Source organism: Desmodus rotundus, chromosome 5, assembly GCF_022682495.2.
Source record: "Desmodus rotundus isolate HL8 chromosome 5, HLdesRot8A.1, whole genome shotgun sequence".
Lineage (NCBI taxonomy): Eukaryota > Metazoa > Chordata > Mammalia > Chiroptera > Phyllostomidae > Desmodus > Desmodus rotundus.
In genome coordinates, this window is record NC_071391.1 from 150,993,919 (window position 1) to 151,007,430 (window position 13,512).

General features: G+C 41.7%; 1 protein-coding gene across 6 annotated transcripts in view; it reads right to left on the minus strand.

Annotated features, from left to right (window-relative positions):
- Positions 1–13,512, minus strand: part of CLIP4 (CAP-Gly domain containing linker protein family member 4) — a 62,315-nt gene that overhangs the window by 13,337 nt on the left and 35,466 nt on the right. For all 6 annotated transcript variants that reach the window (XM_053925371.1, XM_053925370.1, XM_053925369.2 and 3 more), the window contains 4 exons: positions 10,330–10,465; positions 6,283–6,423; positions 2,122–2,211; positions 1,216–1,359 (listed from right to left, as the gene is read on the minus strand). In XM_053925371.1, the coding sequence (XP_053781346.1) occupies positions 1,216–1,359; positions 2,122–2,211; positions 6,283–6,423; positions 10,330–10,465 (511 nt within the window). The remainder of the gene's footprint in view (positions 1–1,215; positions 1,360–2,121; positions 2,212–6,282; positions 6,424–10,329; positions 10,466–13,512) is intronic.

Genomic DNA, 13,512 nt, shown 5'->3' on the forward strand with positions numbered 1-13,512 from the left:
CAGCACACTCTTCCTGTCAAGGGCCAGACAGTAAATATTTTAGGCTTGGCAAGCCACACCATCTCTGTCACAACCACTTAACTCTGCTGTGGCAACACAAAAGCAGACATAAACAGAATGGGCATGGCGTGTTCCAATAAAACTTTATTTACAAAATGAGGGGGTAGGTGGATTTGGTCTATGGGCTGTCATCGGCAGCTGTAAAATGCTTCAATTAGAGTAGTTCACGGGAACTCAATGTAAATGATACATACAGGAATGTGATTTGAAAGTGAAATTGCTATAAGGGTTCAATGACCCCAAAGTGATTTCCTTATTAGGAAAGAACCCACTCCATCCCTCACCTTAACTGAAACCTAAACCCTGAAACACCCCTATTTAACATCAGAAGTCCTGCAGAAATGCTGCCTAGAAAGCTGTTCAGTTATAACAGAGAAGAGGTAGGCCCTTGAGGCTTCTCCATGAATCCATACACAGATTTGAATAGCTGCTCCCTGGGAAGGCCTACAGAACCCCATGGGAGGGCATGGTGCAGATCAGTCACACTGAGGAAGGGGGATAAACTAAAACCATGGCAACAAGCACGCAACATAAACCCCGGGAGGAACAGGAAGAAAGTCTGGATAAAGTACAACTCTAAAAAGTCCCAGGCCGCATACTAACTGATATTTCCATAGCACGTCACAGTCTCCTCACTCGTAAAATGAGGATGAGGACTACAGTACCTGCCTGTCCATAGCTTTATTCTGAGAATTAAATGCAATGAGATACGTGAAGTATCTCACGTATGGTACCTAGAATGGCCTAGAATGGTACCTTCTATAGGACGTACCTTCTCTCGGATGCCTAGAATAGTACCTCCAATAGGACGTACCTTCTCTCAGATGCCTAGAATGGTACCTTCTATAGGATGCCTCAGAAAGTTCTATGATGAACCTGAAAGGGTTGGAGGCCTCAGACACGTGGGGAAGAGAAGACATCGACCAGACAAGGAAATGGGTGAGTAGGGCCCTAGGAGACAGCCTGAGAAGCCCGGAGTACACTTAAGAAGGGAGGGGAGGGAGGTGGAGGGCTGTGGGGACAGAGAAGGGTGCAAGTAGTTCAATCTGACAGAAGTAAAGGGTTCCTTCTACACATTTAAAAAGAGCAAATCTACTTACAAACAAACCGAGACAAAAAACACCACGAAAGCCCGGCTGAAAAAGTCATAGATACCAGCACTGGCTCGAGATGAAACAGACGGGCTTTTGCTCATGGTCTTCTTGCTGTTGCTGCGAGCGCTCAGCTTCCTGGGGTTGCTCTGTTTGTGCTCCAGGGAAGATGCAGAGGACAAGCTGCTGATGGATCCGGGCAGGTTGACTAAAACGGGAAAAGGAAAAGCATATATCCTGGGGCTAAAAATAGGAAGTGAGCCAATGAGATACTTCCCCAGGTAAATCCTCCTGAAACTCTCCACTTAGCTTCTTCAATTGTGGATCACCTGGTGTTGAATTAAATGCCTGGTTTCACCCAAATGCAGTTGAAACAAGAGATTTTATAACCCAAGCAACTGTACTGTAAGGATTCACACTATACGGTGACAAACTTAGGACAATGTCGTCACATCAGTTGACTTAAACTGACCTATTCTAACCACCACTCTCACCTGTCCTTCAGAGGGGACAGTAGAACCCCATTTTATTTATACAAACATCGCTGTTAATAAGTTTTAAGGTAACAAAGTTTAACATTGAACTGCTTTGAGTTAACCGGAAGGCAAGCAGGAATACTTCTGAATTTTCTATTCATGTTCTACTCACCCAATGATTTGATAGCTGAAGGCAACTCTAAATATTTTATCAAGCCATCTACACTAAGTGACTTCCTTTCACTCTCTTAATATAGTCCCATAGTTCTCTAACCAGAGTGTACATAAGAACCCCAGCACAGGATTTTATATAAAAGTGCAGACATACTTTAGTATGAGCTGCTTAGGGGATTTTCAAGGATAAATTTTTACTGTAATAATCTTTCCCTAAAAAAAACTTTAAAATTTAGCCCCCATATAAGCTATATCACTATATTATCTTAAAGTTCCATTGTGAAATTTAATTTTGAGAACAAAATTATCGAGTATATTACCATCTTTCTCCATTACAGTTTTCAGTTCCTCACCAGGAGGCAGTGAGAGTGTTGGTTCGGAAGCACCGTCCTTTTTTGGTGGCACCAATCCTACAGTACAGGGACAAATCGCTGTCAGCAAGAGCGTTCTGTTCAACGTCCAACATAAAAATGTGCTTTCTTTTCAAGCACAGGCATCCCTCATTACCTAAATCTCACCCACTTCTGAAAACACGCTGGATCATAAATTCACAGACAGCAGGGGCCAATAATTCATTACTGAAAGGGAAAAGAACACATTCCTGGCCCCCCTGGAAACCGCAATTTCCCCAAATGTCGCTACAGTATCTTTTAAACCTATTGAACACTCCATTAAGGAATTCTAAGTGATATAAAGCATTTACAGCCGAGCTACTTGTTTGATATTTAATGCCCTCATTAGTGTGTTTGCACAGCGCTAAGCAGGTAGAGCAAACCGAGTGCAGCTGAGACACGTCTGTTGCACACTTGCCAGGACTTGTAAACAATTTACATGATTTCCCTGGTGTGTGCACGCAATTTCATTATAGAAGATTCTCTATTTGGATAGTGAATTTGGGGTAAAAATTTTTTACAAATAATTATAACAATTACTCACTGAAGTGAGTCAGATAGTAAGAAATCCTATTCTTTGCCCCTGGGATTTTGAAAATCACTACTCCACTCTCAGTACACCCAACTCGCACCAAAAAACTCACTTAAAAAAAGAAAGCTTATGACTGACACTCTACCTTATTAAGACTCCTGTATCAATTCTACAGAACCAAATTATATAAATAATAAACCTAGTGGACTACGTCAGTCTTAAATTCCACCAAGCATTTATTCCAATGCCACTCACAAAGCATGTTGGGTAAAGAACTGAGCTTGGGACATTAGCATCACAGACATGAACAAGATATGGTCTTAACCCTAAAGGAGAACTTTTTCAGTTTCGTCAGGTAGAAAGACATAGAGATGAATAACTAAAATAGGAGGACATTTTTGATATAATACCAGCATAGAAGGAGGAGACAACAATCGTGGCTACAGCGATAAATTAATGCCCAACAAGATCACATTTTGAGACGGGTCTGGAGGGACAGGTCAGATTTCTTCTAGAGAATACTGGAGGTACGGTCATATGGTCAGAAGGAACTGGGGGTAGGCATGCTGGGTGGACAAAAAAGAAAAATATCTTAAAGACAGGGTCAGAGAAGGATGAGTAGCTTGGCTGGAGTACGGAGCACTCTAGGGATGGCGGAGAAGTGAACTGGGTAGAGTAGGTCACAGTAAGATCTCAGAAGGGAGACTGCTGGCTGAGGAACTGGAACTCTTCGGTGAGGAGCGAGCCTCTGACGGGGGACTGGCACGAACAGTTACAGGTGAATGGTGTGATCCTGGCAGCAAAGATTAGAAGGAACTAGAGGAGGAGAGACTGGAAGCAGAGACCAGCTGGACATTGGTTACTACACTGGCCAGGAATGAGGGTCAGAACTGCAACAGCAGGAACCGAATGGACACGTGGGTAAGGGACGGCAACCCATAGAGTAAATTTCTTATTTTTGTTATATTTTTCAGTCCTAAGATATCCATTTGGTCCTTTCTTTATATCAGATAAACTGGAGATTCACATGCTGTTGTAAAAACAATACAGGAAGACCTCTTGTACACTTTGCCTACTTTCCCCCAATGGCAGCATCTTACAAAGCACTAGTACAGTACCGTAACCAGGATGCTGACAGTGATACAGTCCACCAATCTCACATCACCCCCGTTTGACATGTATCTGTGTGTGCACGTGTGTACGTGTGTGTACATGCATCATTTCCTTCCTTTATATCTTCATTTCTCTGCTGACACTTTCTTTCCACTTGTCTAGGGAGTACTCCCCCTTAATTCTTAGAGCATTGGTTACTGTATGTTATTTAAACCCTTTATCTACTAAATATCTGTATCATCTCAGGACTGGCATCTTTTGACTGCCTTTTTCCTTGAGAGGTGTTGAGATTTTCCTGGTTATTCATATTTTGAGCAATTTCGGACCACATCCTGTGGATTGTGAATATTACTGTGTAGGACTCTGGGTCTCGTTTAAACGCTATGTGCTATGGAGAATGTTGTTTTGTTCTGTGTTGTGTGAGCAGGCAGCTGACCCAGTTAGGTTTAGGCTGAAAGTGCGGACCCACCTTCTGTGACTGTGGCTCCACTGTCAGCTTGGTTGCCAAAGGCTTTTTGGGGACCCATCTCCTGTGTTGTGCCGTCCAGCATCAGTCTGGGACCCGGGCACACCCATGCACACCCAACTTGGAGGAGCCCAAGACTTCACAGCCAACACGCCAAGGCCACTTTCTTGAGCTTCCTCCCCTCCGTGGTCTCCCTGACACTTTCCTGCCCCCAGGGGGCACCCCTCCTGGTATTCCGGGCACAGCGAGCAGGCTTTAATTTCCCTGCTCTGTCCCACAGCCTCCTCAGACTGACTCTGCCTCAGGGCCCAGGCAGTGAGAAAAAAGAAGAAAATCTAATGCGGATTCCAGGCATGTTCTTGGGAGCAGTTTCTCTGTCAGAGACCAAGGGTCTCCTCCTTAGAGGTGGGGGCCTGCCCGCCCACCGCTGCTGCTGCACCACACAGGGCTGCCTAGGGGCTGGGGAGGGAAAGAGCCAACAACGGGGGAGAAAAGCACTCAAAGCAAGCAAGGGATTTCCTCCACTTTCTGTCTAGTAGGGGACCCCCTTCCCGCTCCTCAGACCAGAAATAGAGGGGCTTCTCGGTGAGCTTTCTTTCCCTGCCTGTTATGAACCTCGGGGTTTCAGCTTAAAGGATTCCATCTACAATAGCTTCATAAAGTATGAAGTACCTAGGAATAGATGTAACAAAACAGGCACATAATATCTATAGAAAAAGCTATAAAAACTTGTTAACATATTTTCGAAAGACCTAACTAACTAGATATCCCAAGCTCATAATTAAAAGACTGAATATTGTAAAATTGTCAATTCTTCCTACCCTGATTTAAAGGGTAAGTGCCATATCCATTAAAACTTCAATGAATATATTTTAAAAGAAACTTAACAGCTTATCCTAAAATTTATATGGAAGTGTGACAGATAAGGGCCCAAATACGGATAGATCAGACACTGTCCAAGTTGGGAGGCTCTCCTCTACTGGACATCAAGAGGCATTTTTCAAAAACTATGGAAATTAGGAAGTACAACATTGACACAGGGATATTCAAACAGCCCGATGGAACAGATCAGAAAGGCCAGCCGCATTCCTGGACAAAACCCTTTAACCACAGTAGAAAGCCCTTCTGCATTGAGTGTTAATTAAGGACTTAACAAGTATGCCCCGAGCTCCTACTCTGTGCTGTGTGCTGCTGTGCACACCAAAATACAAAGGACTCTCACCGTCCACCCAATGTTTACGGTTTTAGTGAGAGAGTGGAAGATCAGCCCAAGTGAAGGAGTCAGAGGACAAAACCCAAGATGACAACGAACGATCAGGGGGTACAGATAAAAGTGGGGGTGAAGTTAGGGGATGAAGAGAGCAAAGCGATCTGGGGTCATCAGGGAAGTCTTCATGGAGAAACAGGATCTGACAAAGGCGGGAAAGACTGGCTGGGACCTCACGAGGCCGAAGTCAAATGCCTGCACTCGGGAACCAGCCCAACACAGAGTGTTCAGGGGAGAGTGAGAACAGTGCACACGGAAGACAGGGAGCTGCAGGAACCCGCTCAGCCTCAGCAGCCAGAAGACACCACCAAGCAGGGAAAGAACTCTGACCGCCAGCTTCAAGAGCCGGAATGTTTTCTGATTTTAAAAACAGGCATTAAAATTCTTGAATGGGTGATAAACATAAAGCTAGATGCACAAAGATTCATTAGAGGTATACAATCTCGCTGTGAGGTCATTTTGGGGGGTGAGGAAGGTGTGGGGGTGGCAGGAGAGAAAAGGAACAGCTCTGAAATGCACTTGTCAGGAATAAAATCATAAACCATGACTGAGGTCTAAAAACACGGGGTTAAGATGCAGGTTTTATGAGGGTCAGGTTTCACAGTTAGGGAGCAAAAAATGGTGTGAAGGAGTCTAGATGTAAGGAATAAGGCACTCCACAAATAAAATTAAGATGCTGAAGAAGACGTTTAACTTTCCGGTTCGACCTACCAGTATTCACTTTCGGAGCTACATGAGCCACATCGGTTTTCTGGCACCTGGTGAGAGGCGCGGCTTTGGTGGAGGGGGTGCAGACCAGATTCTTCCTCCGATCTTTCGCTTTACTTATCTTTGAAAGAGGTGCAAAAATACCTAAGGGAGAATGTAGAATTTTAGTGTTAAACAATTAAAAGCATTTCAAATAAAGGGGCCAATACAAGTGTTTTTTCCAGATCTTGACATAAAATTGTAAGGCTTAAGAAAAATAAACAGATAAAGAAGAATCATTTTTTAAAAAGAAGGGTAGTACATTTCCAGAGAAACATAGCCCATTTGTTTAACTACAGTCCCTCCCTAACTCCACTAAAATGTATGTATTTAACATGTATGTTTCACTCCAATTTCTCCCAAAACTTCACTAAAATATTAGTAAGGAGTAAAAGTCATATAAACTCTACAAAAAAAAGAAAATTACAAAAAGGAGAAAAAATTCTAAAAGCGTCCAAAGAAGCTCCCAAAGAGAGGGGGAAAAGTCAAACACACAAGACAGAAAAGCTCTGAAACTTCTAAACAGCAACACTGGAAGCTCAAGTTGGCAGAAGACAGGGGAAAGCCGGGACCGGCCCAGGCCTATTTTTGTACAGCCGTGCTGGAGACAGCCGCGCCCGGCTGTTTACACAATTGTGTCTGGCTGTGGCTTCACTACAACGGGAGAGCTGAGTAGCTGCAACCAGAGACGGCGCCCCACAAAGCCTAAAATACTTACTGTCTGGCCCTTCACAGAAAAAGTTTGCTGAACAACACTAGACAATAAACTATCACCTCCAAAAACACTGAGAGAATATGAATTCCACCCTAACATTCCTTATCGTACTAAACTATGATATGAAGTGTGAGGGTAGAAATAAACATTGTTTCAGTATAAAAGGCTCAAAAAATTTATCTCCCATCAGTCCTTTGTCAAAAAGATACTGAAGAATGTGCTCCATCAAAACAAAAAAGGAAACAAACAAACAAACAAAAGAAACTGACTTAGAATAGAACAAGCGCCAAGTCTTTCTCTTCGTAGTACAAAGTCAAAAGATGGGAAAAGTCTAACATTGGGAAAACCAAGAAAGCTTCGTGTATTATTTACAAATGTGAACATCGGAAGATACAGCTAACGGAGCTGAAGAGTTCTTGTCTCGGAAGGGCAGGCCTCAGGGTCAGGGAAGGGGTTACCAAGCCACTAAGGGGTTAGTTGTTGTTATTATGACAACAAACCTTAGAATAACAAGTTGACTTGTTAAACTGGGTACATGTATTCACCTCGGTAATTATTAAATGGCATAAAGCAGTATTACCCATATCAGAATTTACGATAAAATGTTCATGACTGCCCAGACTTAGAAACAACCACGAGACCCCTCCCTAGGTGAGAGGGTAGCCTGGGGCGCACACAGACAATGGAATGTCACTCAGCAGTAAAAAGACCTGAGCTATCAGGCCATGAGAAGGCGTGGAGGAAACCTAAATGCATATTACTGAGTGAAAAGCCAACGTGAAAAGGCTTCCTACCTGCTGCATGACTCCAGTGATGCGACCCTCTGGGAAAGGCAAAACTACCGCGAGAGGGAGAGGCCTAGCGGCTGCCAGGGACAGAGCGGGGATGAGATGAACAGGCAAAGCACCGAGGGTTTTTAGGACAGTGAAACACCCTGTGTGATACTGTGCTGTGCTGGTGGTACATGGCGTTGCACACTTGCCCAAACCCACAGAATGCACAGCACAAAGAGTGAGCCCAAGGGAAACCACAGACTTAGGGCTTGTTGCGTTGACATCGATCAATCGGTTGCAAAGAACACACCCCTGGTGAAGGGACGCGGGTGATAGGGAAGGCCATGCGTGTGGGGCGCAGGGGTGTACAGGAACCTCCGCACCTCCCCCTCCATTCTACTGTGAACCTGAAACTACTCTGCAAAGTCAAGTCTTAAGTCATTATAAAATTGCTACAATTTGAAAAATGCAGTATGCGCTAGAATTGACAGATCAATGGAACAAATCCAGCCTGAAACAGACGACGGCCTTTATAAGGAAACGGAAGTCAGGGGGCAAATGACAGGTTTGGAAAGACAGAAAAAGCTGCTGCTGAGAAGAGACCAATTCTTTGGCTTCTGTTGAATCAGGGGATTCTTCGCCACTCCGGCCCCTGCCTCTCTTTCCCCCAGAACTCACGTAGCTTGACGTGACCTGGCTCGGAAGACCAAGCTGGCCCAGCAGGAAGACCACTCCCACTTTTCACATAACCCCACACATGATCCTCGCCTCCCAGCTTTCCTTTAGGCTTGTAAGGGAAGACAGAGGCAGGGTTCTCGGGGTGTCCAGCTTTGTCCTAATCAAGCCTGCCTCTCCTGCGGGTAATGAGATTTGGGGAGCCCACACACGCTGTTACAAGGTAAGTGTTCCCCGGGCGTCCGATTCACATCTGCCACGTATGCTGCTAATGGTTTTGATCTTGACTTTCGTCTGCTTGACGGGTGCCAAAATTAGCTAACAGAGGAAAATTAAAATTAAATTCTTAACCTCTCCCAACAAACCAAATAAATTCCAATGGGTTAAGTAATGTAGTTTAGAAAATTTAAACACTTAAAAGAATAAAATATATAACTTACAACTAATCATTGGATTAGGAAAATCTAAGCTTAACAGCAATGTAAGACATTATAAGGGAAAAGTCTTTTAACTACATAAAACATTGCAAGTGACATTCAAAGGCAAATGACAAGCTGAATAAAATATCTGTAATAAATACAAGGGCTTAATATCCTAAATATGTATTTGTATTTTTAAAAACTCTTACCAGTTTAAAAAACACTAACATCCCAACTTTTTAATGGACAAATAATATGAACATTTCTTGGCAATTGCCAAGATAACACAAAAAATACATATACTACAATAAAATATTTAAGTGTTTTATTTCACCAATCAGAGAAATATGAATTCAAACACAGAAATTTTCACCCATCAATCTAGAAAAATCAAAGGAAATGGAGACATAAAAATCACAATATTTAAAGATTTGAGGAAATTATATTGGCAGTCAAGTAAAAGTATAGAATATATAGCTACATATAATCCAAATTTTGTAAAAAGTTAAACAGAATAAATATACAGGTGATTTTTTCTTCTCCTTTTTTTGTTTTTCAAATCTTATGCAAGGAGAATTTTATAAACAAAAAATATTAATAACTGGCCTAGGAAATGAGGCTCCATCTTAACTAAGTGTTTGACAAGAGGGAACCGGTCATTTTAACAAACTTGTGACGGCTGGCAAATCACTCACATTTTTGGTGCTTACAGGGAATCAAGCACTATTCTAGCCGCTTTACGTATCAACACAATTCAATCCTCACATGAGTTCTCGGGGTGTTGCCATCCCCATTTTACAGAAGATAAATTGAGGCACAAGGAAAGAAAAAGGTCACATGTCTGGTAGGTAGAGAAGCTGGCTCTTCCCCGAGCACTCAGACTGCAAAGCCCATACCGGTCGGCAATACACCCTACGGCCTGCCCGTGGCCCTGTGAGAGGAAATGCTGACTGTTCTAGAGGAATATTTCATGGCCAGGAAAACTATTCACAACATAGTAAGTGACAGACAAATTGGCATCAACGCATCAAGGTGTGTGTGAGAGAGAGAAAGCGATTGTGAGTTTCATTAAACAATCATTGATCAGAAAGAGAGTCATCCCAGCTCAGGAGCATAGAAGTAAAGTTGGCCTCACTTGCTTTTGCAGTTCTTCAAGTTCCAACCCCCCGAGTGCTGTGTGTCCTTGGTCACAAAGTCCTTTGCTCAGTCATGATACGACTTCAGCAGGGTTTCAGGGCGGTCCAGAGAGCTGGGCATGCTCCTGGGGAGACGCCGTCTCCCACCCACTACACCGCTCACGACAAGAAAAACACAGCCCTTCGTGTATTACATAAGGGACCGGGGGAGGGCTTTATTTTAGAACAATAAAAGAGTAAACATTTGACTAGTTTAACTTAATTATCGTTAAGGTAGATGGACTCTCCCTTACCATATTTGGGGGCACATTTGAAGTACTGGACTTTTCCAACACTTCCATCGTTTTTTCCTTCTGGTTCATCCAGCTCAATGCCAGCCCACCGCCCACTTGCAAATTCAGTTGTTCCACAAAATCTTAATGTTCCGACCTGCAGGAAATATAAATTAGAATAACTTTGAGTATAACTGGTAGTTCTCAGTATCCACTCTTGCAGTTTTATCAAAGAAGTTTAAAAAGCAAAACCACAGTCTCTCAAAGTATACTTCAGAACAAGGAAATTACCAGGGATAAAAAGACATTAAACAATGATAAATGAGTCAATTCACCAAGAACATATGAGAGACATAAATCTGTATGCACCTAACAACTGAGCTTCAAAACAAACTAAGTAAAAACTGATCAACCTGAAAAGAGAAACGGACAAATCCGCAATTACAGTTGGAAACTACAGCATACTTCTCAGTAATCAACAGGCCAAGTAGGCAGGAAATCAGTAAGAATTTAAAAAAAACACACACAACTAAGCAAACTGGATGTAACTCACATGTATAAAAACTTCCACCCAAAACAGCAGCATACAAATGTAGAAGAAGAGAAATCATACAAAACATGTTCTTAGACCAGAAATCACTAACAGAAAGATATATGCAAAATCTTCAAATATTTGGAAATTAAACACTATACTTCTAAATTACCCATGGTAAAGAGAAAATCACAGGGAAACTAGAAAATATTTTGAAGTGAATGAAAACGACTACACAACATAGCAAAACATATAGGACGCAGCAAAAGCAGCGCTAAGAGGAGGATGCATAGCATTTGAATGCTCACATCGGGAAAGGCCTCAAACCACTGACTCAAACATCTGCCTTAAGGAACTAGAAAGTGAAGACCTGACACAAGCAAAAGGAAGGAAATAATACAGGTAAGTGACTAAGAACAGAAAAACAAGAGAGAAAAATCAATGAAACCAAAAGCTGGTTCTTTGGAAGAATAAGACTAAACTTTCAAGGGGGAGTTAAAAAAACAAATTATAAACATCTCAAGTGAAAGAGAGATATTATGACTACATTTCCTAAGTCATTTAAAGAATAGTAAGAAAATACTATGAGTAATTCTATGCCTATAAAATTGGCAAATGAGGTGAAATGTTCTAGTTCCTTAAAAGATACAAACTGTCAAAGCTCACGCCTATATTAATTTGTAGTTAAAAATCTTTTTTAAAAAATTCCAGACCCAAGAAGACTCACTGGTGCATTCTACCAAAGAATTTAAGGAAAAATAGTATTGCTTCTATATAAACTCTTCTAGGATATAAAAATAGAGGAAACAATTCCCAACTCGTTTTATGAAGCCAGCATTACCTTGATACCAAAACCAGTCAAAGACACTACAAGAAACTATCGACCAGTATCCCTCAGAAACACAGACACAAGAATCCTCAACAAAACAGTAGCCAACCAATGCCAGCAATACACAGGCAGGACAATACGTCACGACTGAGTGAGGCTTATCATGGGAATGGAAGGCTAGTTCCTCGTTTCAGTATCAATGTAACTCATCATACCCACACACTAAAGGGTGAAAGGAAACCTTGTTCACTTGACATATGCAAAAAAAAAAGCATGTAGCAAATTTCAACTTTCTTCCATAATAATATTAATTTTTTTAAATGCTCAGCAAAGTAGGAGTAGATGGTGACTTTCTCAACTTAATAAAAGGCAGATCTATACAAAATCTACAGCTGACAATTATTCTTAATAGTGAAAGACTGAGTGCTTTCCCCATAAGACTGGGAACAGGGCAAGGATGCTGGCTCTTCCCATTTCTATGCATTCTAGGCAACGAGATAGGTGAGAAAGATTAAAGGTACATAGATTGGAAGGAAGTAAAGCTGCCTCTGTTAAAAGACGGCATGATTGCTTACAGAGGCTCTCTTGAATCCACAAAAATATAGGCCAGGAGAACTAATAAATGGAGCGAGGTTACAGGATACACAGTCAATAAACAAAAACGAATTGTGCTTCCATATGCTGGCAATGACCGACGGGAAAATGAAATTCAAAACCACCGCTGTTTACAATGGCATCACAGATCATGAGACGCTTAGGAATAAATCTTACAAAGTATGTGTGATATCTACATGAATAAAACTACAAAACTGATGAAATAAAACAAAGGCCCATTAAATAGAGAAACACAGTGTATTCATGGCTGAAAGACTCAACAGTTTGAAGATGTCAATTCTCCTCAACTTGGTCTGTATTTAATACAACTCCATTCGAAATCACAGCAGGGTTTTTTAATAAAAATCTATAAACTGATTCTAAAATGTTGATGCAAAGGCAAAGGAACTAAAAGGAAAAAGAAAAAATTGAAGGTCCGAACATGCTTGGTGGCAAGAATTACTATAAAGCCACAGCAGTCACGACGGAGGAGCGCTGGGAAAGGGTAACCATCAGGTGGACGGGCCAAAGCAGAGTCCAGACATGTGCCCACACGTGTGTGGACAACTGACTCAGAAGTAAAGGTGATGAGAGAGACAGACAGAGAGAGAACAGTCTTTTCAAAAAATGGTGCTGTTTGGGGAGTCGGGGGGAGTGGTGAGATTTACTGAAGCTGGAGCAAACACAAAGGGATGTCCCCCGGTGCCCAGTGTCTCAAAAATAAAAAACAAAAAAAAATGGCATTGGAACAAATGGATGGATGGATGGAAGGAAAAAGAGAAAGAGAGGGTGAGGGGAGAAGGAAAGAAAGGGAGAGAGGGACAGAAGGAGGGAGAGCTCTATACCTAGTACTTTACATAAAAATTAACTCAAAATTGAATATAAAACTATATGTAAAATCTAAAATTATAAACTCCTAGAAGAAAACATAGTAATATTTTTAGACATACTAAACACATAATCCACGCAAGAAAAAGTTGGTAAAATAGACTTCCTCAAAATTTAAAATTTCTGTTCTTTGAAACACACTCCTCAGAGAACGAAAAAGCAAGCAACAGACTGAAAGAAAAGAAAAATATGACAAGACTGGAACAAGATGACAAAGGTAACCCCAGCTGGCTGGTATATGCATTATATGCTTCTACTTTTGTATAAATTATCCAAAATAAAAAGTAAAATAAAACAACAGAATAACTCTTCTAAAAGTACATTTTTAGACGTAGGACAGGAATGCTAAAGAAGCTGCATA